We start from the raw sequence: 27,728 nt of genomic DNA on the forward strand, positions 1-27,728 counted from the left end.
CCTTAGGCTTACCTTTGGCTGTGGCATGAACCACAGCAGCCTGGGAAATGACTTGATAAGTTTCAAAACCCAAATAAGACAAGGCAGAGAATAAAAGACTTCTTTTAAAAGCTCCTGGGTTTCCCATCACCTATGGAAAGAATTATGGTCGGGGTTAACAAACTTAGAAAATTTGAAGAAACTGCTATCCCAAGCAAAGATTACATCAATTTTCTCCTACCCCCAACACAATCAATCCTAAGAGTATTGGAAGCTCAAAATTTACTTTGTCAAATTCTTCAGTGAAACTATTTCACATAATTACTTCATAGGGAGAGCATATCCTGCTAAGAAAAGATTCTTAACAACAGCTGATACTGGTAGCTTATGTAACAATCACAGTTATGCTGATAAGTGCTGGACTGGAATATCTACATTTTATTTGAGGAAGCATGGATATTATAATTTCTTGAAATAAAATAAGAGACACCAATATAATTAATATCAACCTTAAGAACAGATAAGATGAAAGATATCAAATATGGTAATTACACATAAAAAATATACATGGTTTTAAATAAAGCTATCTTCAAAAGTGATCCATGAAACCCAGTTTTAAAATAAACCATGAATAAAATAAAGAGCATATCAAAACAGATTTAGAAATTAATTTTCATAATTATGGCCAGAATTCTCAAGACCAATGGCAAAGGAGTATATGGATATCACTGCAGCAATTCTTCCCTTTTTTTCACATAGCATCAATTTTTTCCTTTCTGTCAATTTATTCCCATCTGAATAAAAACAAGCTATACTATCTTTGTAAGCTGTAATTGTTCCCTTCTTAAAAAGAAAACAGGGCTTCCCTGGTGGCACAGTGGTTGAGAGTCCGCCTGCTGATGCAGGGGACATGGGTTCGTGCCCCGGTCCGGAAAGATCCCACATGCCGCTAAGTGGCTGGGCCCGTGAGCCATGGGTGCTGACCCTGCGCGTCCAGAGCCTGTGCTCCACAACGGGAGAGGCCACAACAGTGAGAGGCCCGCAAACCGCAAAACAAACAAACAAAAACAAAACAAAAAGCTTCCTTTTGACTTCACATCTCCCTTCAGTCTCATTTTCCAAATTCTCTTTTCAGCAAAACTCTTTCGAAAAGTTTTCTAGAGCTCTGTCTCCACTTCCTCTCTTCCCATTTTCTCTTGAACTCACACAAATCACTTTTATCCCCACAACTCCACTGATGGTATTCTAGTTAAGGCAACCAAGGATGCTACTTCCTAGTAAACTCTCATCTTACTTGATCTATCAACAGCAATTGACAGCTGTTCACTCCCTCCTTTTAAAAAAAAAAAATCATAAATGGATGGTTAATATAAGAAATTTTTAAAATATCGCTTTATTGAGATATGTGACATAAAATAAACTGCATATTCATAATGTGTACCATGTGTTAAGATATATGTAAACCCGTAAAACTATCACCACAATCAAGATAATGAGCATATCCGTCAATCCCCCAAATTTCCTCGTCATTTTATAATTCATCCAATCCCTTTCCTCAGTACTTGCTGTGTTCTCTCACTCTTGAAGCACTCTTCGCTTAGCTTTTGTAATACTACTCTCTTGAATTTACTCCTATTTCAATAACTGCTCCTTCTCTTTTGTTGGTTCTTCATCTCCAAAACCTCACTGCCCAGGTGTGTCCTGGGTTTAATCCCAGACCTTCGTTTCTCTATACATATCATTTTGGTGATCTCATTTTGTTTCATGGCTTTAAATGCCATCAACATGCCAAAAACATGCAAATTTTAAAAAGCCCAGAGGTCTCCACTTAATTTCAGAATCATATATTCAGCTGCCCAAACATTTACCTCCACATGAAGTATAACAGGCATCTCAAGTATCAGCCATAACAGCTATTGTTTCCCTCAAGCCCACTTCACTCAGTTTTCCCCTTCATGGTATTTAGCCATTACTCAGCACAATGCCTTCCATACAATGAATTCTGAAAAAATATTTGTTGAAAAAAAAATTTGTTGAACAAAAGAAGCAAGCTATCTCTTAGATATGTCTTTTCTTCAACACTGATTTATAATGATTTCAAGATAGAAGGAATTCAAATATACAAACTCATCACTAGATGGAAAGGAATGTGTCACCACCATCTCCTGGTTTTTCTACTAACTTCTTGCCAGCTCCTCCTCCTCTTAAATGTTGGAATTCCTCTGTGATAGGCCTTCTTCTCATCTTACTATTAAATACATTTGACCCTCCAACAACACAGGTTTAAGCTGTGCGGGTCCACTTATATGTGGATATTCTTCAATAAATATGTACTACAGTACTAAACAGTTGAACCCACAGATACAGAGGACTGTAAAGTTATAAGCAGATTTTCGACTGCTTGGGGGGCCAGCACCCTTAACCCCTGCATTGTTCAGGGGTCAACTGTACTTTCAACTTCTACCATGGCATCATTTACAACCATATGCTAAAGTCTCCGAATCTCGATCTCCAGCCCAGGGATCAGAAGGAAAAAATCAGACCTATCAAACTACTGTCTATTCCACATTTTAACTTGGCTATCTCATCATATTCACCTTAATTACCCCAAAAGGTAACTCACCTCCTCCTTTAACCCTCCAAATTGTTTTCTTTGGTCCTATCCCAGGAAAGAGTACCACCATCCACACTGCTAGAGTAGCCAGAAAACTGAGAATCATTCTTGACTTCTTCCTTTGAACTTCCACATCAAAGCTATCTTTCAGGTCCACTTAGTTTACATCATTAATATCCTTTTATTTCCATTTCCATGGCTACCACTAAAGTTCAAACCACCACATTATCTCACCTGTCCTGTAGCGATGATCTTTTATTTGGTTTCCAGCATCCACTCTAGCCTATCTATTCTTGACACTAGAAGAAGTTATTTTTTAACTCAAATCTGATCTTATGAATTCTCTGTTTAAAACTCTTTCATGATTTCCTATAACCTTTAGAATAAAATAAAAAATATTTAACATGGTCTACAAGGTTTTCAGAGTCTAGTTGTGGTAGGCAGCCTCTAAAATGGTCCCAAAGGTGCTGGTTCAAGATGACAACATAGGAGGAAGCTAAACACACCTCCTCCCACAGACACACCAAATCTACAGCTACATATAGAACAATTTCCTCTGAAAGAAACCCCCAAACTAGCTGAGTGACTCCTCCACATCAGACAAAGGAGGAAAAAAACCACATCAAAACAGGTAGGAGAGAGGCTGAGATAAAATTTTCCCGTAAACCACACCTTTGGTGTGGAGACCCAGTATTGGGAGCGAACTCACAGCCCTGAGTTCTCCCTGAGGAGCAAAGGGTTTGAACCTCACACTGGGCACCCCAACTTTAAAGACTTGTACCTGAGAGGTGAACCCCAAAACATCTAACTTAGAAAGCCAGTGGAGCTTGTGTACATGAGACCCACAAGGCTATAGCAAACTGTGAAACAATTCTTTAAGCGCTTACGCAAACTCACCCATCCTAGAGCCCAGCACAGAAACAGTCAACTGAAAAGCACCCAGACTTTCTGTGAAAGACACTTATTTGCTTATCTTATCTTCAGCCAGAGGAGCAGGTATCTAACTTAACACACAGTAATCATTTCCAGAGATCTCAGAGGGTGGGCACTATCAAAGCACTCTTGCTTTGCCATGCTCCAGGTAACCAGTATCTCCCCCAAAAGCGTTTGTGCATACTTTTGGTGCTCCGGGTTTTTGCAGCTGCCACCAGGGGACAACCCCTGTTCGCTTGACTCTGGTGACCAATGAGGCTTATGTTCATGAGTTTCACATAACTGTAACAAACAGAAAAACAGTTCTAAAGTGGCTAACTCCCCACCCCCACAGGGCACAGTACACTAAGTTCCCTACATACGAACATTCAAGTTGAGAACTTTCAAAGATTCGAACATGCGTTCTCATGTCCAATCATGTAAGTTAGTTCACATGTCTGGCGTACATTGTCATGTGTGGGCATCCTCTACAAGTGGTTGTGTACTGTACACAATACAGTAGTACAGGATCTTTATTTCAAGCCCAGGATGTCCAGAAGCAAGTGTAAAAGCAGCAATTATGCAGCTGGTACTGCTAAAAAGTGCCAAGCAATAACAATGGAAACAAAAGTGAAAATAATTGAGACAGTGGAGCAAGGCAAAAAAACTGTAGACATCACTCATTCTTATAACCCGAATGGTTCAACCATTGGCACAATTCTAAAGAACAAGGACAAGATCGTGGAACATATGAAGTCCACTGTGCCGATTATATCAACGATAATATTGAAGAAGCGTGGAAAAGTGATGGAGGAGATGGAGAAACTTCTCAGTGTGTGGACGCAGGATCAGCATCAGCACTGAGTCTCATTAAGCTTAATGCTTATTCAAAAGAAATGTAAAAGCCTTTATGAAGACTTGAAGAAACATGGCAAAGAACCAGAGGGCACATCTTTTAATGCCAGCCATGGCTGATTTCATCGGTTCAAGTCTAGAGCCAACTTTCACAACATAAAAGTAAGTGGCAAGGTAGAGGGTGCAGATACGGTAGCTGCCCAGGAATTTCCTGAAATGCTTTGAGAAATTACTGATGAAGGTACATATTTACCCAAGCAGGTTTTTAATGTGGATGAGACAGGACCGTACTGGAAGAGGATGTCAGACCGAAATTACATCAGTAAGGAGGAAAAGTTGATGCCAGATTGTAAAGCAACAAAGGATAGGCTAACTCTGTTGTTTGGTGGCAATGCTTCCAGCGATATGATGCTGAAGCCTCTCTTAGTTTATCATTCAGAGAACCCAAGAGCCCTTAAAAATATAGCCAAGGGCTCTCTTCCTGTTGTGTGGAAGAGTAACTCCAAAGTCCAGGTTGCACAGGCCATTTTCCAGGATTGGTTTACCACCACTTTATCCCAGAGGTAGAGAAATATTGCTTGGAGAAGGATGTCCTATTCAACATTCTTCTGTTGCTCAACAATGCTCCAGGCCACCCCCCATTCATGGGTGACTTTCACCCCAAAGTCAAAGTACTACATCTGCCACCAAATACTATGTCACTCTTCCAACCTGTGGACCAGGGAGTTACAGTGACTTTCAAGAAACATTATCTACGTCACACTTTTTGTCAGGCAGTAAAGATGCGTGATCAATCAGGAACAATCTTGTGACAATTTTGGAAGGACTATACATCTACAAGGCCATAAAAAGTACTGACTTTGCTTGGCATGAGGTATGGCCGTCATCATGAATGGGGTTTTGGAAGAACCTTTGCTCACAGTTTGTTCATGGTTTTCATGGATTTGAGAAGGTGGATGAGGAGTCCAAAGAGGTCTTCAGCAACTTAGTGACTCTCAGTGAGAAGCTGGAGCTAGATCTGCAAGAGGACAATTTCACTGAGCTCCTTGCTGTGCAACACAAGGAGCTTACTAACGAAGACCTGATGGAATTGGAGGCCCAGAGGAAGGACAAAGAGAGACAAGAGGAAGAAGTAACTGAAGAACGAAAGAGATTCACGATGAAGGGAATGGCAAGGGGATTTTCTTTATGTGAGGAGTCACTGTTAGCTTTTGAGGCACAGGACCCGAACACAGAACAGTACACAAAGGTTGCAGCAGCCATTTAGAATGCAATCCAGTGCTACCATGTCATTTATGATGAGAAAAAAAGAGCTACTACCCAGACATCACTGGATAATTTTTTCAAAAGGGTAGATAGAATTGAATCCAGCGAGGAACCAGAACATGTGCCATCAATGGCAGGCATGAGTGAAACTGCAGCTTGCCCTCTGTCTCCTGCTGCTGATGATCCTTCAGCTCTACCATCTCCCACCTCCTCTCCCTCCTCCAGTCAGTAACTCTTCTTGCCTGTTCACTCGATGCCAGCCCCTGTATGCCAGCTGTTGTACTGTGCTACTGTATTTTTCAAGGTACTATAATGTAAGATTTTAAATGTTTTCTTTATTTTTTGTGTTTGTTTTTTATGTATTATTTGTGTGAAAAATATTATAAATCTATTACAGTACGGTACTATGTAGCCGATTGTGTTAGCTGGATACCTAGGCTAAGTTTGGTGGACTTAACGAACAAATTGAACTGATGAATGTGCTCTCAGAACAGAACTTGTTCGTATGTAGGGGACTTACTGTACAGAGAAAACAGACTGAAATGCACCTCCAGGCCTTCTGTGACAGAGGCCTCGTAGCTTATCTTCATAGCTAGGCCTAAATGGAAGGTTGCTAATTAAATACACATATTAGGGGCCAATTACAATCCTTTCCAATTATAAAACCTCAGAAAAAGACCTTAATAAAATGGAAACCAGTGCTTTACCTGATAAAGTGTTCAAAATAAGCCACAAAGATGCTCACTGATCTCAGAGGAAGAATGATGAACAAAGTGAGAATTTCAACAAAGGGACAGAAAATATAAGAAAGTACCAAACAGAAATCATAGAGCTGAAGAATACAATAAATGAAATGAAAAATACAACAGAGTGGTTCAACAGCAGACTAGAAGAAGTGGAAGAAAGTATCAGTGAACTTGAAGACAGGGCAATGGAACTCATCCAATCAGAGCAGCACAAAGGAAAAAAAAAGAATAAAGAAGAGTGAAGATAGCTTAAGGGACTTAAGGGACAACATCAAACAAACCAATATTTGTATTATAGATGTCCCAGAAGGAGAAGAGAAAGGGGTAGAAAACTTATTTGAAGAAACAGTGGCTGAAAACTTCCCTAATCCAGGGAAGAAAACAGACATCCAGATCCAGGAAGCCCAAAGAATTCAAAAAAAGATGAACCCAAAGAGACCCACACCAAGACACATGAAAATTAAAGAGTCAAGACAAGAACCTTAAAAGCAGCAAGAGAAAAGCAACGTGTTACATACCAGGGATTTCCCTCCCACCCCAAGACTTATCAGCAGATATTTCAGCAGAAACTTTGCAGGCCAGAAGGGAGTTGGGCACAATATATTTAAAGTCCTGAAAGGAAAAACTGCCAACTAAGAACACTCTACCTGGTAAAGTTGTCCTTCAGAATTGAAGGAGAGATTAACAGTTCTCCAGACAAGCAAAACCTAAAGAAGTTTATCATCACTAGAATGGTCTTACAAGAAACCTTAAAGGGACTTCCTTAATTTGAAATGAAAGGGTGCTGATTAGTAACAGGAAAACATATGAAAGTACAAATCTCACCAGTAAAGGTAAATACATACGAAAATTGGGAAAATCTAATGTTGTAAAGGTGGTGAGTTAATTGACTATAAAGCTAGTAGTAAAAATAATTTGTTAACGGACACACAAAATAAAAAGAAATAAACTGCAACATCAAAAACATAAAATGCAGGGGGAGGGGAGAAGTAAAAACATACAGCTTTAGAATGCATTCAAATTTAAGTTGCTATCAACTTAAAGTAGACTGTTAAAACTCTAAGATGTTTTATGTAAGCCTCACGGTAACCACAAAGCAAAAACCTATAGGAGGGGCTGCCCTGGTGGTACAGTGGTTAAGAATCTGCCTGCCAATGCATGGGACACGGGTTCAAGCCCTGGTCTGGGAAGATCCCACATGCCGCAGAGCAACTGAGCCCGTGCGCCGCAACTACTGAGCCTGCACTCTAGAGCCTGCGAGCCACAACTACTGAGCCTGCGTGCCACAACTACTGAAGCCCGCATGCCTAGCGCCCATGCTCTATAACAAGCTACCGCAATAAGAAGCCTGTGTACCACAACGAAGAGTAGCCCGCGCTCGCCACAACTAGAGAAAGCCCGTGCACAGCAACAAAGACCCAACACAACCAAAAATAAAAAGAAAATAAATTAATTAAAAAAAAAACTATAGGAGGGCTTCCCTGGTGGCGCAGTGGTTGAGAGTCCGCCTGCAGATGCAGGGGACACGGGTTCGTGCCCTGGTCCGGGAAGATCCCACATGCTGCAGAGCAGCTGGGCCCGTGAGCTATGGCAGCTGAGCTTGTCCGGAGCCTGTGCTCCACAATGGGAGAGGCCACAACAGTGAGAGGCCCGCATACCGCAAAAAAAAAAAAAAAAAAAAAAAAAACTATGGGAGATACACCAAAGAGAAAGAGAAAAGAATAAGCATTCCACTTCAGAAAATAAACAAATCACAAAGGAAGAGAGCAAAAGCAGAGGAAAGGAACAAAAGAATTACAAAACAACCAAAAAACAATTAACAAAATGGCAATAGTAAATCCATACCTATCAGTAATTACTTTAAATGTAAATGGACCAAATTCTCCAACCAAAAGACACAGAGTGGTTGAATGGATTAAAAAAAAAAAGAAAGAAAAAAACAGACTCAACTATATGCTGCCTACAACGAAAACAATTCAGCTTTAAGGACACACAAAGACTGAAAATGAAGAATGAAGGGATGGTAAAAATATTCCATGCAAATGGAAACCAAAAGGAAGTTGGGGTAGCTGTGTCAGACAAAACAGACATTAAGATAAAGACTGTAATAAGAAACAAAGAATGTCATTATATGACGATAAAGGGCTAAATCCAACAAGACGATATAAGGTTTGTAAATATGCATCCAACATAGGAGGACCTAAATATATAAAGCAATTATCAACAGATCTAAACACAGAAATAGATGGCAATACAATAGTAGTAAGGGACTTCAATACTCCACTTTCATCAATGGATAGATCATCCAGAAAGAAAATCAATAAGGAAACACTGGCCTCAAACAACATGTTTAACCAGATGGACTTAATGGGCATATATAGAACATGCCATCCCAAAGCAACAGAATACACAAGCGTACAGGAAACATTCTCCAGGACAGATCATAATGTTAGGTCACAAAATAAGTCTTAATAAATGTAAGAAGATTAAAATCATATCACGCATTTTTTCTAACCACAATGGTATGAAACTAGAAATCAATTACAAGAAGAAAATTCACATATATATGAAGATTAAACAACATGCTACTGTACAACCAATGCTTCAAAGAAGAAATGATGAGAAATTTTTTAAAAAAACACCTTGAAAAAACTGAAAATGGCAATACAGCATACCAAAACCTGTAGGATATAGCAAAAGCAGTTCTAAGAGGGAAGTTCATAGTGATAAATGCCTATGTTAACAAACATGAAAGATTTCAATTAAACAACTCACTTTACACCTCAAGGAGCTGGGAAAAAAAAAAAAAAGAAAAACAAACAAAACCCCAAATTAGCAGAAGGAAGGAAAAAACTAAAATCAGAGGGGGAACAAATGAAATAGAGACTAAAAAGACAAGAGAAACGATCAATAAAATGAAGACCCGGGTTTTTTGGGTTTTTTTTTCTTTTAAGGTACACAAAATAGACAAACATTTAGCTAGATTCACCAAGTGAAAAAGAGAGGACTCAAATAAATAAAATTATAAATGAAAGACGAGACAGCACAACCAATACCACAGAAGTACAAAGGACCATAAGAGTCTACTATGAACAATTATACACCGACAAATTGAACAAACTAGAAGAAATGGATAAATTCCTAACATACAACCTACCAAGACTGTATCATGAAGAAATAGAAAATCTGAACAGACCAATTACCAATTGAGGCAATTGAATCAGTAATCAAAAGCCTCCCAACAAAGAATGGCCTAGGACTAGATGGATTCAATGGTGAATTCTATCAAACATTTAAGGAATGAATACCAATGCTTCTCAAACTCTTTCAAAAATAGAAGAGGAAAAACTTCCAAACTCATTTTATGAGGCTAGCATTACCCTAATACCAAAGTCAGAAAAGAACATTACAAGAAAAAAAAAGTACAGGCCAATATCCCTGATGAACATAGATGCAAAAATCTTCAACAGAATTAGCAAATGAAATTCAATAATACACTAAAAGAATCATAAGCCAAGATCAAGTGGGATTTATTTTAGGGATGCAAGGACGGTTTAACATCTGCAAATCAATCTGATTCACCATATTAACAAAATGAATGCCAAAAAATCATATGATCATCTCAATAGATGCAGAAAAAGCATTTGTGAAAATTCAGTACCTATTTATGATAAAATTCTGAACAAAGAGGGTATAGAGGGAATGTACCTCAACGTAATAAAGGCCATAAATGACAAATCCATGGCTAACATCACAGTCAATAGTGAAAAGTTGAAAGCTTCTCCTCTAAGATGAGAAACAAGACAAGGATACCCTCTCTTGCCACTTTTATTCAGTATAGTATTGGCAGTCCTAGCCAGAGCAATTAGGCAAGAAAAGAAAAAAAGGTGTGGGGCATACAAATTGGAAAAGAAGTAAAATTATCAGTACATGCAGATGACATGACGGCATACACAGAAAACCCTAAAGACTCCACAAAAAAACTGTTAGAAATAATATACGAATTAAGTAAAGTTGCAGCATATAAAATCAATATACAAAAAATGTTTTTATATACTAATAACAAACTATTAAAAATAGAAGTTGAGAAAATAATCCCATTTACAGTTACGCCAAAAAGAATAAAACACCTAGGAATAAATTTAACCAAGGAGGTGAAAGACCTGTACACTAAAAACTATAAGACACTGATGAAAGAAATTGAAGAGGACATAATGGAAAGATATTCCATGCTCATGGTTTAGAGGAATTAATATTGTTAAAAGGTCCATACTACCCAAAGCAATCTTTAGGTTCAGTACAATCCCTATAAAAACTCCAATGGTGTTTTCCACAGAAATAGAACAATCCTAAGGTTTTTATGGAATTACAAAAGACCCCAAATAGCCAAAGCAATCCTCAGAAAAAAAGAGCAAAGCTGAAGGCATCATGCTCCCTGATTTCAAACTAAATTATAAACCTATTGTGATCAAAACAGTATGGTATTCACATAAAAAACAGACACATAGATCAATGAAACAGAGTAGAGAGCCCAGAAATAACCCCACCCCTATGTTGTCAGTAATTATTGACAAAAGAGTCAAGAATATATAATGGGGGAAGGACAGTCTTTTTGGTGTTGGGAAAACTGGACAGTCACATGCAAAAGAATGAAACTGGACCACTACCTTATACTCCATACACAAAAATTAACTCAAAATGGATTAAAGACTTCATTGTAAGACCTGAAACCATAAAACTCCTAGAAGGAAACATAGGGGTAAGCTCCACGACACTGGTCTTGGCAATGACTTTGAATTTGACACCAAACACAAAGGCAACAAAAGCAAAAACAAACAAGTGGGACTTCATCAAACTGAAATGTTTCTGCACAGCAAAGGAAACAATGAACAAAATGAAAAGGCACCCTACCAAAAGGGAAAAAATATTTGCAAATCATATATCTGATAAGGGGTTAGTATCTAAAATATATTAAAAACTCATACAACTCAACAGCAAAAAAACAAACATCCAATTAAAAAAGTGGGTAGAGGATCTGAAGAAACATTTTTCCAAAGAAGACATACAGAGAGCCAAGAGGTACATGAAAAGGTACTCAACATCACTAATCACCAGGGAAATGCAAATCAGAACCATAATGAAATCTCACCTCACACCTGTTAGAATGGCCATTATCAAAAAGACAAGATATAACCAGTGCTGGAGAGGATTTGAGAAAAGGGCACTCTGTGCGCCACTGTTGGGAATGTAAATTGGTGCAGCCACTATGGAAAACAGTATGGTGGTTCTTCCAAAAATTGAAAATAGAACGTCAATATGATCCAACGATTCCACTTCTGGGTATTTATCCAAAGGAAACAAAAACACTAACTTTAAAAAATATACGCACCCCATGTTGCACTGCAATATTATTTACAATGGCCAAGACATGAAAGCAACCTAAGTGTCCATCAATGAATGAACAACAACAAAATGATACACACACAAAATGGAATATTATTCAACCATTGGAAAAAAAACAAATCTTGCCATTTGCAACAACATGGACCTTGAGGGCATTAGGCTAAGTGAAATAAATGAGAGAGAAAAAGACAAATACAGTATGATCTAACTTATATGTGGAATCTAAAAAAAAAAATCCAAACTCATGTACAAGAGTTTGGTGGTTGCCAGAGGCAAGGGAAGAGGGGCTGGGGGTGTGTGGAAGAGGTAGGTGAAATGGGTGAAGGTGGACAAACTTCCAGTTATAAAATAAATACATCCTGAGGATATAATGTACAGCACGGTGACTATAATTAATAATACTGTATTGTATATGTGAAAGTAGCTGAGAGAAGAAATCTTAAAAGTTCTCATCACCAGAAAAAAATTGTAACTATGTGTGGAGATTGATATCAACTAGCCTTATTGTGGTGATCATTTCACAATATATACAAATACAAATACTGAATCATCATGTTGTACACCTGAAACTAATACATGTCAATTATCTCTCAATTTAAAAATAAATAAAATAAAATGGCCCTCAATGAGCCCTGCTTTCTACTATTCACTCCCTTGTGCAATCCCCTCCCCTTAAATGTAGACTGAACTTACTGACTCCCTTGTAAAAAACAGAATATGCAGAAGTGAAAAGATGTTACTTCTAAGATTAGGTTATAAAAAGACTGTGGCTTCCATCTTTGATACTCACTCTCACGTGTTCCTTCTGACTGCATGCCTGCCATGGGGGAATCTAGCTACTGTGTCTTGAGGCAGCCCTGAGAAGAAGCCCTCCTGGTGAGTAACAGAGGCCTGCCTACAGGCACATGATGAGCTTGGAAGCAGAATTTTCCCTTTACCCTCAAGTTGAGCCTTGGCAGGAGCCCTTAGCAACTGAACAGGCTGATTCAACCTTATGAGAGATCTTCAGCTAGAGGCACCCAGATAAACCTCATGTGGATTCCTAATCAACAGAAACCATGAGATAATAAACATTATGCTTCGTGATAATTTGTTATCAATAATAGATAACTAATAAACTGGTACTTGCCTAACTTTTCAGCCTTGGTTTATTTCAGTTTACTCTTCCACTCCAGGCTTCAGTCATACTTTCAGTTCCTCAAAAATGCCACCTTTTCTTACCTCAAAGCCTCATGCTACTCTCTCTACAGGCATATTCTTTTGTCCTCATCTTCCCTTTATCAAGTCTTTATATCACATCTCTAACCGCTTACACACTTTCCCTTTTCCCTTTAAGATCAGATTAGGTGTAATTTTGCTTCCCTTTTCCTAACACTTAGCATTCATTACATTTACTCAATAACTACCTTTCCTTCTGTCAGATCAGTGAGGAAAGGGTTGTTTCTCACGTTCAATATACCCCCAGAGCTTAGAATAGTCTTGCTCATAGTAAGCACTCAGTACAAATACGCTGAAAAATAAACGTTCAGAGATGAGTGTTTTGTAGTGTAGATTACAAATTGAAAAAGACAGAAAAATGAAGTCTGAAAAAAAAAAAAAAATGAAGTCTGAGCTACTCAAAAGTAGCCCCCAATCTCTGCAAACCCCTGGGGAATAAATACCTCAAACTCAACTTATTGACATCAAGCAGGGAGGAAGGTCTAGGAAAAAGAAAAACAGAAATGATAAGGCTATGAAAACACATGAAAAATTGGAAATCTGGTAATAATAAATAGTTCCACCTCCCTAAAAATTCAAAATACTTAGAGGGAGGAAAGAATTTTCATTATTGCCTTTGGCTAAGAGCAGAGTTTTATTACCTACAAGTCTCTCTAGTATCTCGTTACTGTGATTTTTTTCTGTCCTTTTCTATCTTGCTTCTCTAGTTTTCAGTTTTTTAGCACAATGGCCATATGCAGCTCATGTGCTCTGTAGATACTCGGAGTATCTGGAGATACATCTTTCTAGCTGTGTGACTTGGATACATTATTTAAGCTTATTTCAGTTTCCTCTTCTAAAAAAATGGATAAAATAACAGTTCTTATTTCATAGGGTGCATGGAAACATTTCAGTACACAATTAAACCAGGTAATGCTTAACACAATGCCTGGTTATAGTAAGCCTTCAATAAATGTTATTATTATCTAATAATAGTGGATCATTCCACTAAAATGAAATTTTTAACTCACCAAAGCTCTAATTTGGAAACTTGAGGCTAGTTTCATACTTAGTACTCCTCCCATTCCTCTGCTCATATCATCTAACATCAACCCATCTGGCTATAAGCTCTTCCAAGGAAAGGGATCAAGCCTTACTGTCTTTCAACCCTCCCCCACCCCACAACTCTGAACACATAGCAGGCAGTCAAAAATGTATATTTAAAATAATTTAAAATAATGAAGCACCTAGTTCAAATGATATATATCCAATGCACACCCTCACCCTTCAATCCCCTTTCAGAGATAAACCTAGGCCAGTCTAACAGAAATGTGAAAATTGGGATGACAAGCTAACATCCCAACATCCTTCCTTAACGTTATGCAGATGAAACAAGAAACTCAAAAATAATTTTTAAACCTAAATAGTGCATAAATCTCTGGTTCTGAGCCGTAGGAATTTTCAAGATCACACCGCAAACTTCCCAAAGTCCTGTAGACTGCCAGCCTCAGGTGCTATTACCGTATCTGGCCGTCACCGAAAGTTAAAATTATCTCACAGAGGTCAAGGCCTTTTTCCCCCCTACAGTTCTCCTTGCGTTTACACAGGAAAGACAGGCATAAGGCAGATTCTCCGGAATGATGGGAGGGGCTGGGGGTAACTCACTCTTCCTCCGACCCCAGTTTTCAGAGACGAATTGGGCTTGCGAAAGGGAGAGGACCTGTCCGTCGCGGTCACCGGGAGAGCTCCAGGCACACCAGGCCCCGAACTCCTTCCTCAGTTCACCACATACCCTAAGGTGACACGGGGCCACCGAGCCTGAAGAAGGAAGGGGCCGCCGGAGCCCAGCCGGTAGGGGAGGAAAGCGGGAGCCAGGACGGCGAGGGTACCTCAGCGCCGCGGAGTCGCCAAAGAACGCACTGCTCCCTGCTGCCAGCAGCACCCGTCGGGAGCCGAGGTCCCGGGGCAGCGCTACGTCCCAAAGGAAGGGAGCGCCAGAGTCGCAAGGCTAGCGCCATGATCCGCAGTTCGCAGGCCTGACCCCTCACCCCTTTGGCTTCTACGAAGCGGGGCGGAGCGAAAGGCTCCCCAGTCTCTCCACAGAGATCAGCGTCTGCTGGCTTCCGGCCCCGCTCCTCTTCCTCTCCGCAGCTTCCGGTCCACGGTTTCTGGGGGCGGGAAATACCTCGATTGGGCGGGACTTAGTGGCCTTGCTGCGCCTGCGCCGAGTGGACTGGGGCAGGGAAATAGCGCCCTTCGGGCTGCTGGCTTTTTGGCCGTCCTGGGGGTCTGTTTTGGCTTTGGCTAAAGGATAGATCACCAGAACAGACTTGAAAGCTCTGAAACAGACCCAAGGATTTCCGTATGCAAGTAAATAATGATTTGTTATCTATAGTTCTCTGCTGCCTTCTAAGGTGGGGAGAATCCTGGTACTGGAGGGTCCTTTTAGGAAATAAACGCTTGTTAGAATTAAACTGTTCTACATAAAGAAGGGAATGGAAGAGATTAAGAGACTGGAGGGGGAGTTTCTCAGGGAGAAGGGAGAAGCCAGAGACGGGCAAAGAATGACCAGCCCACAGTGATCCAACAAGAAAGACTAGGGAGAGGAGGCCTCTTGACAGAAGGTTGATGGCGTTGTATGCTTTGGGATGTGTCGTATAAAACCCCTGGCTTCCCCTCAGAATATTCAGTAAGGTCGGTATTGCTTTTTCACTGGACTGGAATTCTTTTGGAGAGGATGAAGAGGTTTTGAATCCTACTTCAGATTTGATGTGGGAGAAAACACAAGCTGCAAACCTACTATATGGATTATATGAAATTTTTTTATGGGCAATAAGGGAAGATAGTTATAGTTTTTTAAAAAATAGGTTACATTTATGTAGTACTTTCAATACTATGTAGTGAATTAACAAACACTTTTATTTCATTTGATCTTCCCAACGACCTTGTGAAGTAAGTGGTATCCCAAGTTAATAAACAAGTGAACTATAGCTCAAAGAGATTTATTAACCAAGGTTACCTAGCTGGTAGGTATTGGTAGAAGACTAGAATCCATGTCTTCTAACAATTAGTCCAATGCTTCTTCTATTGATTGCTCCTTCCACCACTTCCCGTTAAATCAACCATATTTCTTTAGGATTACATCAGTGATATCCCTATTTTCTTTGTTTTTAACATATATTTTAAAAGACATATAGATCCTCTTCCAAACTTTCTTTTTTTACATATTTCTACTGGTAGTTTTCTCAGTATTGCTAAATAATATGTTTATACCACTGAATGCCATCATAATCCTGAGACTGAGTTTCTAATATGTCAGCCAGAGTAAAATTTTAATTAAAATTTTCATTTTGAAAAAAAATTTAGATCCTTAGGAAAGTTGTAGGAAATTCCATATATTCTTCACCTAGATTCATCCATTGTTAACATATTGCCACATTTTCTTTTTCTTTACATATAATATGCATATTCTATTCCTATTATCATTTTCCGTTGTTGAACCTTTTTAGAATAGATTACAGATATCATGACTCTTCCTGCCCAGAAACAAAGATGTTCTCTTATTTAGTCCCAGTACAGTTACCAAATTCAGGAAATTGAAATTGATAGAATACTATTATTTAATATACAAGTTTTGCTTATTGTCCCAATGCTGTCCTTTATAACAACCATTTTTTCCCCAACTCATTTCAAATCCTGATTATGTGTTGCATTTAATTGTCCTGTTTCTTTAGTCTCTTTAAGTCTGTAGTATTTCTCTCTTGGCTCCAGGCACAGTATCTTTTCTTGCCTCCCATGAGCCTCAGACTTCCCTATGTGATATTGTTTCTTTCAGGATTCCTTCCCATTTCACTACCCTAGCACTCTCCCCCTTCCCCCTACCCCACTCCACTATTCCTGACCTAGCTGATTCCTATTCACCTTTCAGCTCTCAGTCCAAACGTTACTTCCTCAGAGAAATTTTTCTTGATTCCCCTTAATATATTTTCATTTTCTTTATAGCTCTAAGCACATTTTATAATTTCATTTTTATATTTGTGATTATTTGTCAATCGAGTATATTTTAGAGGTAGAGTTGATAAGAATTAGTAATGTGTGCCTTCACTGTACTATAAACTCAATGACGTCTGCTTTTGCCTATAACAGGGCCTGGCACAATTTCTTCATTCACTAATGAAATATATTTTGCTTATCTATAATATGCCTGGTATTCTTCTAGATGTGAATTCCTAGTGGAGCATATATTCCAGTTGGGGAAAGATAGTAAGCAAGGTAAATGATATAATAAATCATAAAAGATATAATAAATGATGATAAATGCTGAAAAAGGAAGATAAAGCAGAAAGGGGTATAGAGTGTATTTCTGCGTAGGCATTACAGTTTTAAATAGGGTGGTGGCCACAGAAGAACTCACTGAGGGGGAAGAGGGAATGAGCCATGAAAATATCTGGGGGCAGAGCATATCATGCCAAGTGAAATGAAAGTGCAAAGGCATAAATTGGGAAGGCAAGTGGCATTTTCTCTGAACATAAATCCACTCTAGATTGAGTGAGCAAGAAGGAGACTCTTAAGGTCTTGAGTGACCTTAAGAGACAAGGTCAGAGAGGAGATGGGGACCAAGTAATGTAGGACCTTGTAGGCAATTGTAAGGACTTTGGCTTTCATTCTTTGTATGATCATGTGGGACACAGTCTAATTTACATTTTAATTAGATCCTTATGACTGTTTTGAAAATAGACTGAAGGGGAGCAGGAAGGGAAGCAGTTACTGGGTATTACAGAAATGTAGAAAGAAATAGAGGTGACTCAGGCTAGGCTGGAAAATAGGAGTAGTCAGAATCCAGGTGTATTTTGAAGGTAGAGTTGACAGGATTAGCCAACACAGTGGACCAGTTAGGGTGGGGTATGAGAGAGGCAAAGATGTCTCCAAGTGTTTTGGCCCAAACAACTGGAAGAAGCTTTGCCATTACTTGAGATAAAGAGGACTGTGGGAGATACGGATTTGGGAAGGAAGATCAGGAGGGTTTACTTGTACATTGAAATTTGAAATGATTATTAGGCATCTGTGGTAGCCAGCCTTCAAGATGGCCCCCAGTGGTTCTTACCTCCTGGATTTACTCCTTTGTGGGATTCCCTCTGACGTTAGATATAGGCTTGTCTATTTGACCAGTAGAATACTGCAAATGTGATGGTATATGACTTCTGAGGCTAAATCATAAAACTCACGAAGCTTCTCCCTTGATCTCTCAGATTGTTTGCCTTGGGGGAAGCCAGAGGCCATGCCATTAGGGTACTCAAGCAGCTCTAGTAAGAGGTACACGTTGGAGAGGGAACCGAGGTCTCCCACCAACAAAGAGCACTACTGTTAACGTGCGAGTAAGCCACCTTGGAAGTAGGTCCTCCAGCCCCATAAGATGACTGCAACTCTGCATAATACCTGATTGCAACTCTTATGAGAGATGATAAGCCAGAACCCAGCTAAGCCTCTCTGAAATTCCTGAAACAAAGAGGCTATATATAATAAATGGCTACTTAGTTGTAAGTCCCTAAGTTTGGTATAATCTGTTATGGAACAGTAGATAACTAATACAACTCACAAGTAGGGAGTTGGAATCTAGAGTTTCAGGATTTGGAAATTTCGGAGCCTTTAGAATATAGATGGATTTCAAAGCTGTAAGGCTAGATGAAGTAACTAAAGGTGTGGATGAAGACAGATAAAAGAAAAGTCAAGAACTAAACCCTGGGGTACTCCAGTGTAAGAACTGGGAATATGAGGATCAAAAAGCACAGGAGATAAAAAGGAACAACCAGTGAGGTAGAAGAATGCCAAGAGACTATTTTGTGAATATCTCATTCATTCTGGCATCCCTTTAAATCTCCACCAGGTGTTAAGTCCCATGCCTATTTGTTCTTTGTTTCTAGAACCTTGTTATGCCTGATACATAGTATGCATTCAGTATGTGTTGAATAAATGGGCGAATGAATAAGTAAAATAGTAGAATGGAATTTAGACTATAGTTTGAGGAAAATGAATAAGTACATTGAATAGCTATGGCACTGTCTATTTAATTGAGAGATTGCTTATTGGGTACTAAAAGTACAAAACCATTTCATTGTCTCTACTCCCTATTTTAGTGGAGACAAAGGTGATGAAAATTGGGTATTGATACTATGTATTCTGGAAATTTTGAAACTTGTAACTAAATTAGTGGTACCTGAGGACCTTTGCTTTAATGTAAAAACAGAATCAAAAATAAAACAAAAAGGTTATTTTTACCAACCTTTAGTAAAAACAAAATAAAACACTTCTCTTTCCTCCCTACTATGTTCCAACCACAAAGGCCTTGTTTCTGTTCCTGCAGTTTGCTAAGTCTATTACTGCCTTTGTCCCTGCTATCATTTCTCTGCCTTCAGATCTTTGCAGGACTGGGTCTTTCTTATTTTTCAGTTCTCACATAAAATATCACCACCTTTTTTTTTTTTTTTTTGCGGTATGCGGGCCTCTCCCGTTGCGGAGCACAGACTCCGGACGCGCAGGCTCAGCGGCCATGGCTTACGGGCCCAGCCGTTCCGCGGCATGTGGGATCTTCCTGGACCGGGGCACGAACCCGTGTCCCCTGCATCGGCAGGCGGACTCTCAACCACTGTGCCACTAGGGAAGCCTAAAATATCACCACCTTTGAGAGACCTTCCCTGTCTGAAAAGTTTCTTATTATCCCCAAGTCCCTTTCTATCACATTACCCTGTATTACTTTCCTCATGGTACTGTGAACAATAATCAATATCAAGGTTGCAATGAACAAAGAGCTTTATTTGGGGGTCTTAGTAATTGCAATTTGGGAGATACAGACTTGAGTAAAACCGGAAGAGTGTTTCTGGAAAGAGAAAGAGACAGGGGCTTATAAAGGCAGAAACTACGAGGTGGTTAAAGTTGTCTGGCAAGAATTATGGTTGATTCTGATGCAGAAAAGAAGATAATTGTTCTTAATGGATAGGCTATCACAAGGGTCTAATAAATATCTTGATTTTCATGAACATTGGGCAGATGTTCTGGATGCGCCTATTAAGATTCCACCTGAGCTGAGATGTGCATAAGTCACACTCCCTCAGTGGACTCCTGGCTCCATTTTAGAAAGCTCTTTTAGCAATACTGACTCCATTTTGATTTTCCTTTCACGGTACTTATGGCTATCTGAAATCATTTTGCTTCTTTTTAATAACTTATTATTTGTTCTCCCTTTAGGGTAGAAGCTTCTGTCTGTCACTGTTTTATCACAAGTCTCTATAGAACAATGTTTATAGAACAATGTTTGGCACATAACAGGCACCCAGGAGGTGTTGAATAAAGGAATGAATCTTCACTTGCACTGATACGATTACTTAAAAGTGTTTACTTTGCATTTTTTTGGATTAAAAGAAAAGTTTGGCTTAGAAAAGTCTATATTTCTTCTTTGGTTCATTTTTCCATTTCTTCTGTAATTAAAAAAGTTATCTTTTGCCCATTTTTCAATTTTTAAAGGCAATTATACTTAAGATACTAACCCTTGTTTTTGAATGTCAGGTTTGTGGCAAATATTTTTTCCCATGTGTTTGCCTATTGATTTTGTCCCTGTTTTTTTGGACAGAAATTCAAACTTCAAGCAGTCAGATGGAGCAATATTTTCCATAGTAGTTTAATCTCAAGCAGCATCAAGTCGCAGTCAAGTGGGGCGCTTAGAGGTTACTCTGAATCTGTGACTTTGGGCAAATAGGCCAATTACTTAGCTATCAAATCTCCAGTTAGTCATATTTTTCTCACTTGCGAAATGGGGATAATGGCACTAATCCGTTACAAACTTGTGAGGATTAAATGAAATTAAGAATATCAAATGACTCTGATAGTTGCACATTGAAAGCGCTCTAAATAAGAATGGTTAGTAGTTAGCATTTCACTACTTTCATGCTGAAGCTGGTTCTTTCCTGGTTCAGCTTGTGGTATAAATTTTCTCAAATATAACTTCTTTTATTTTCAGGAACTTATTTTGGTGCACCAAATAACTTACTTAAACGCCTTAAGTCAACTTGGAGTTTTCGGTAAGCAAGCGATCTACTACCCCTGAAGCATCAACCTACAGGAACAGATCAGTGTCTACGAGCTCTGGGCAGGCAGTGGCCGGGATGGGCGGAGCCGGCCTCAGCCCTGCCCCGCCCCTCCCCTCAGCCGGATCCGCCCCAGGTTTCCGTGAATCCCAGGCGACCGGGAGGTTCCGCGGTGTGTACCTGCCTGGTCTCTACCTTGGAGCGACTTCTACACCTTAGACGGAGAAGTGAGTGCGGACTTCTTTTTGTTTTGAGCCCGGAGTGGCGGGCCACCCGCAACCCACCGATCCACTGGGGCAGGAGAAGAGTCCGGGTCGGGAGAATCGGGCCCGCAGGCTCCGCGCGACTCGGCCCGCCCTGACCTCGCGCTGTAAGTGCATCCTGGGCTACGCGCGGCCAGGGATAGGCCGGGGCGCGCGGGGCCTCTGGATCCGCTGGACTCGAGGTCGGCGGCCTGCCGAGACCCAGGGTTGCCCCGCGCCTCCCGGTGTAGCCAGAGTTCCGGGCTCAGCTCCGGGCCGCGAGGTGCCTCTTGGACCTGGTGCTAGTGCACCTGGGCGGGCGGTGCCCGGGATCCTCCAGGCGGGGAGTCAGGCCTGCGGCCCAGGGAAGGGAGACACGCCCAGAAATTGCCGCAGCTCCTAGCCCGGAGAGGTACTGGGTCACGCGTCCCGCTCTGCCTTAGCGAATACCCAGAGGAATGGGGTGGGCCTCAGAGTAGGCGATGGTCCCAGGGGAAGCTGCTAGGTAGGTGGGGTGGGCAAAGGTGATTCTTGATTTTGGTGTAAAGCAGGAGGTTGCGAGATGGCGTATCCTAGCGGCTCCAGTTCAGGCTCCAGCTACGAATTTCTTCTGTTTGGGGCTCACCGCAACCAGGGCGTGGAGGAAGTGCGGTTACATTAGTTTTGCAGTGCCAGAACCTCTGGGAGACCGAGCAAGCCTACCACTGACGTTGTGCTTGATGATGATCCACAATTTTTGCTTATCCTTGGTGTTATCTTTTCGTGGCTGCCTCTATAACTGATAATCAAATAGAAGGAAGGGTGGGATTGAACGCAGTGAGTATTGATTACAGTATCCCACAAGCACTGCCCGACAACTTTTATATATGTTAGCTCATTTAGTGCTCACAGCCGCCAACTTAAGTGGTATTGCTATTACATTTCATACTCGAGGAAACTCAGATTGAATAATTTACCAAACTTCACAAATGGTAAGTGGTAGCATTAGAGTTGAAATTCACATCTGTATGATTTCTGAGCACAGGCTTTATGGCTTAATGTAAAGAACATTATTACTCTTTGGGATAAGATGGATACCTAGGTATGAGATCTATACGTTGAGATTTGTTAGCTGTATGACCTTGGGCAGGTTACTTAATCTTTTAGGGCCTGTTTCTGCATTTGTAAAATGGAGATAAAATACCTCGTCTGTCATAGGGTTGTTATAAAGATTAAATAAGATCATTTTTGGACTACACTTAGCAAAGTGTCAGGCACATAGTGGTAAGCTATATATAGCTACATATATCCTGCTGTTGTCATTAATTGAGGACAGCAAACTCCAGCTCTGAGTGCTGCCAGCTAGAGCCAAACACAATTTGTGTGGGCCTAGAGCATAGGTAGAGGGAGGCAGAAAAGGATAAGAAAAGAATGGAGAACTGAGAACAGATGACATGTATGATGGCAATTATAGGCACATCAATAGATTAATCTATGGTACCCAGGGCCACTCTTTTGCCTTTGTGAGAATTTTTAAAAACACAGTTCCTTTTAGCTGATGAATTGGAGAAATGCATCCCACTCTGGGCTGAAAACATTCTGAGACGTAGGTGTCTGGGACTGGACCATGCTGAGGCTCTCTGCCTCTGAGGGGGAGCCGCATTTCAGCACTGCACAGCATTCAGCACAGTGCCTGGCATAACCCCACAGTCAAGTGTGCAGTTCTCTTTCAGGATTTCTTCTCTCAGATTGAGCCCCTAAGAAAGGAGAAGGACAGGAGATTTCAGGACGGGGGAAACAAAATGGTTTTTTGCCTTTTAAGGGTTGCTTAATGACTGAACGCCTCTCCTAATTTTACCTATAGCTGTGAACACTTTATAAACAATGATCTTCATTTCCACATAAATTTAAGGCAACCTAAGTATTACGTATTTTTATATACTCTTTACAGTGGTATCACTCTTGCCCTGAATACTTCCTTTGTAGCCTGGGTTCAGATACCCAATTCATACTGTACCCTAACTCCTGTCAGTTTTTGGTATAGCTTTAGACATAGTGTTCCTTGCCCTCTTTCTTTCTTGGTTATTGCTGTGCTTTTTTCTTACTATTAGAGTTTTCTTTTCTCTTTCTTTTTCAAAACTTTCTTTAGCCAGTGATGTATTATGCTAGAAAGTATGCCTGTCAGCAAAACCAAGAGAGTTAGTGTAGGATGTGAAATATGATTAAATAACATTTGACCTTCAAGGATTTGTGACTAGCCACCACTGCTCATCAAAAGCATGATCTTTTAGGTGGACCTTTTAGCAAGGATAAATACTACTTTCATTGGTGGCACTCAACAAGTTTGAAGAGTCCAAACTTGGCCATTCCTTTAATGTACCCATTATTACCTACAGGCCAGCTTCCTTCCCACCAATATTTTCCCTTTATGTTCTTACTTACCTTTTAAGGATTGCTAATCGGGTTAAAGTCCAAACAATTACGTAGAATACTTGGTAGAAGATTTGTTAAAAGACTGGCTAGAAGGAGGTTCAAATTAGTACCTAAAAGTAAAGTATCATAGATTTTATTTGACTACATTATTTAAGTTTCTAATATGATGATCGAAGGCAGACATTATGTATATGTTTTATTTATTTATTTATTTATTCAATTGAAGTATTACAATATGATGAAGTGCTACTAAATTGAAGTACTACTATACTATGTTAGTTCTAGGTGCAACAATGATTTGATATTTTTATACTTTACATAATGATCACCACTCTACTTTTTGATAAGATTATGATAACTACATTTAAGCCAGTTATGCTGGTTTAAATATATTTGAGGAAGCTGTGGGGGCAGGGTATTGGGATTCTTTTGGAGAGACTGTTTATTCTTTTAATATATAACAGCTTATTAGTATGCAATCATAATTTTTAAAAAGACATTAAAATAGTCAATGTAATAGTCAAATTTACCAATATAAATTAGATGGATAGCATACTAACGCTGTTTCTCCATGAAAAATGTGACATACTGCCTATTAATCTTGGCAAATAATTTTGAAATATCCTCTTACGAAGTGGATGTATTATGTCTGGTTCCTGTGAAAATTACCAAAGCAGCAGTGTGGTTGCAATATGCATTGTCATCAGGCTACTTGAATACTCTGAGCATTTAGTTTACCATGCCTCTAGACCCTAAGGTGATAGTAGATGTTAAAATAGATATCTGCAACTGTAAGGAGAAATTTTTCTGCTCCCTCTCCCCCCTTTCTTGGTATTTGGCTTACTTTATAAAAATACACAACTTAAATACATATGACACTCTCTATATTAGACAAACAACTGTTAGATTTAATATTTTCAGTTATTTCAACTGAAAGCAAATATGTAAATTACATCTTAAGAGCAAAGGGTTTCTTTAGAGATTCTGTGTTCCTGGTCCACAAGAAGAACACCCCTTGAGCAATCCATGCAGGAAGCTCACCCAAACCTCCAACTTTCCAACAGGTCATTTCACCATCAGGGCCTTTATCGCATGGCTTGGTAGACACAATCTAACTTATCCACACCCCAAGTTTAAGCTTTTGTCTTCTCTAGAAACACTTAGTGGAAAAACCAATGTACAATCTGCTTAGGGGTCAGAATTTTTTAAAAAGAAGGGAAAATTTTAAGAAGTATTTTTCAATGGTATTGTCAAAATAAGTCGATAAAATACTAAAATGACACTCCACCTTCAATACTTCTTGCTTCCCTTCTGTGCTTTGTTTTTCTCTTTAGCCCTTACCATCACCTATCATACTATATATCTCCCTACAGTGTAACCACATGAGGGCAGGGATATTTGTCTGTTTTGTTCATTGTTGACTCCTAATCCCTTAGAACAGTGTCTGACACACAGGCATTCTGTAAGTATTTATTGAATGAGTGTTGAGTGAATGAATAGTACTATTAAACTGTTCATGATTGGGAAATATAAAGCGATTTGCCAGAAAGTTAAAAACAGCTGGAATGTGTATACTAAGCAAACATAAAATGAATATTCTTGAAATCAGGAAGTGTATAAACATCTCAACAGTTCTTTCTCAACATACAAACTTTTAAACCCTGAAGACAAACCAAGCTTTTAAACTCTGTAATTGTTGCAGTTTTAAGTGGAAAGAATTTTCATGTCATTGTTCACCGTGAACTAGAGAGGAGCATGTAGTATTAAAATGTGAAATGCCTGTCTTGCCCAATTAGATAGTACATGTGCCCAGCTGAGAAGAGGAGGGAGCCAACTTTTAGAAAGCATTCTTTCAGAGTTGGGCACAGTTGGATAATAAGGGTAGGTGAGACGTTCTGATTTCTGGTCCAACATCTGGGAGATTGCAGAAGGTGGGAAGTTCTTAAAATGCCCTGAGGGGAATGAGAACCCCAAGGGAATTCAATCTGAGCAGGTTGCTGTGCCTTAATATAATGTCTAACTGCCTGCTGCACAGCTGGCCAGCAGATTTACTGAGTCTTTATTGTAACTTAACAAAATTTTCAATTGAGCATCCTGGAATTTTCTCCTAGGGGATGCAGCTCTGATTTTTATCAAGGCAGTTTTTGGTAAAAGATGATTCACTTAAGTAGGTGAGGTAGGTACTGTGTAGCTAACTTTGCCAAGATGCATGTTTCGTAAGGTGAGGCAATACTGAGATGTTGTCACTTTTTTTGCACAGGCTCCGGATGCGCAGGCTCAGCAGCCACGGCCCACGGGCCCAGCCGCTCCGTGGCATGTGGGATCCCCCCGGACCGGGGCACGAACCCATGTCCCCGGCAGGCGGACTCTCAACCACTGCGCCAGCAGGGAAGCCCACTGCTTCTAACTTTTATTAACACATCACTCAGTGCACCTATGATGAACTGTTCATTTGATACGCTTGAAAATATAATCAGTTAATTTCTAAAATGTATATACAACAGCCAAGGGATTAGTAAAGCAGTATAACCTGAAACACATGTTAAGTAAATTCTGTCGCCTGCTATGAATCATAGAACAGGTGAGATTTCATAGAGAAATCAAGGAAGGGGCCTTAGTTGATTGCTTACCTTGTAGCAATGAGGACAGGGTAGAACTGCACTTACTCCTTGTGTTCAAGGAAGAAAAGAGTGATCAAGCGTCAACACTTTCATATTAACTCCTGCTGTCTCCAATTCTGCATGTTCAGGTATCAGCAATAGATCTATTTAGATTTTGTTCAGTATAACTGAAGAATCTGGAAATTCATTTAAAAAACACACGGTGGCCAAAAGCTGATTCCCTTTGCTGCCATGATATGAACTGAGAGTTTAATAATGTGAAATTCCATGGATGGTAGTAAAATTTACTTCCTTACTATGCTGCATGTACCTAATAGACTGGGCCCTCTGTTTTGTTTGTTGATATGCATTATTTTTTCCAGTCATCTTGGGTTGGGGGATTGAATAACAATTTCAAGCAAAGGTACCTCCTTCAGTGCGAGAGTAACTGAATAAATATTTTTTTCAGATACAACTTTTTCAATAGTGGGAGATAGAGGCTGAGTTTGGAAAACTTTATCCTTTTCCTTTTATTTCTCTCCTTGGTTATTATAAACTTTCTCTTCCCCCCTTTTAAAAAGTTTTTTTTTCCTACTCCTTAACTACCAGTTCCTAAACAAGTGTCATGTTCACTGTAATTAAATTAAGGTCATAGAACACTAACTGGAAGCAGCCTTACAGGTTAAAGTGATTGACTCACTCTTAGATTTAACGATTGAAAAACCCTGAGGCCTAGAGAAGCTGCAGCATTTACCCACCTATGGTGTGACTGACACAGAACTGTAGTCCAGGTTTTCTGACTCCTGAGCCAGTGACCTCTTGTGGTCCCTTTTGCACATTGAAAAGAAAGCATGCCCCTTTCTCTGTTTTTTGTGCTTCTGTATTTGACCTAATTCCCTATGCCCATCTCTAGTATCCCATGGTTAGGATTAAGTAACAATGTGGGCATCACTGTCTTCTGAATACTGGTCAAACGTAGTGTAATTTTCTTTATTGTAAGTTTTTTGATACCAGAGTCTTGGATATTAAGTGTGGTGTATTCCTGAGAATTAGTTTTGCTCCCTTAAGATGGTCCAGCAGTGTGCTCAGAGAACACTGAGATCCAATGACCCCCATGTAGATCTGTGTGTGTGGAGACTGTCTAGCACAGAGCAAATACTTTCTTAGCCTTAAGTAATTTACAATCTAATGGGCTCTCTTGAAGAGGAACTGCTGTGATGTAAATATAAACCATTCAGCTCTTATTCTGGTTACATTTGTTTAAGAAAGATAGTGATATGGGCTTCCCGGGTGGCGCAGTGGTTGAGAGTTCACCTGCCAATGCAGGGGACACGGGTTTGGGACACGGGTTCGTGCCCCAGTCCGGGAGGATCCCACATGCCGCGGAGCGGCTGTGCCCGTGAGCCATGGCCACTGAGCCTGCG

General features: G+C 39.9%; 2 protein-coding genes across 8 annotated transcripts in view; one reads left to right on the forward strand and one right to left on the reverse strand.

Annotated features, from left to right (window-relative positions):
* The window catches only part of RMDN1 (regulator of microtubule dynamics 1), a 46,488-nt gene extending 31,367 nt beyond the window's left edge, over positions 1-15,121 (reverse strand). For 2 of the 5 annotated variants that reach the window (XM_049700402.1, XM_033439807.2), the window contains exons 1-2: positions 14,862-15,114; positions 13-130 (exon numbers count right to left, since the gene is read on the reverse strand). In XM_049700402.1, the coding sequence (XP_049556359.1) occupies positions 13-130; positions 14,862-14,990 (247 nt within the window). In that variant the 5' untranslated portion in view covers positions 14,991-15,114. Of the gene's footprint in view, positions 1-12; positions 131-1,847; positions 1,982-14,861 lie in introns of all 5 variants that reach the window. The other 3 variants (XM_049700403.1, XM_012535336.3, XM_033439808.2) reach the window with 3 other exon arrangements.
* Positions 15,122-15,201: 80 nt separating this feature from the next.
* Positions 15,202-27,728, forward strand: part of CPNE3 (copine 3) — a 51,207-nt gene continuing 38,680 nt past the window's right edge. The window contains exons 1-2 of one of the 3 annotated variants that reach the window (XM_049700395.1): positions 15,202-15,342; positions 20,984-21,277. The gene's annotated coding sequence lies outside the window, so the exon portion shown is untranslated. The other 2 variants (XM_033439800.2, XM_033439801.2) reach the window with 2 other exon arrangements.

Source organism: Orcinus orca, chromosome 17 (genome assembly GCF_937001465.1).
Source record: "Orcinus orca chromosome 17, mOrcOrc1.1, whole genome shotgun sequence".
NCBI classification, from domain to species: Eukaryota; Metazoa; Chordata; class Mammalia; order Artiodactyla; family Delphinidae; genus Orcinus; species Orcinus orca.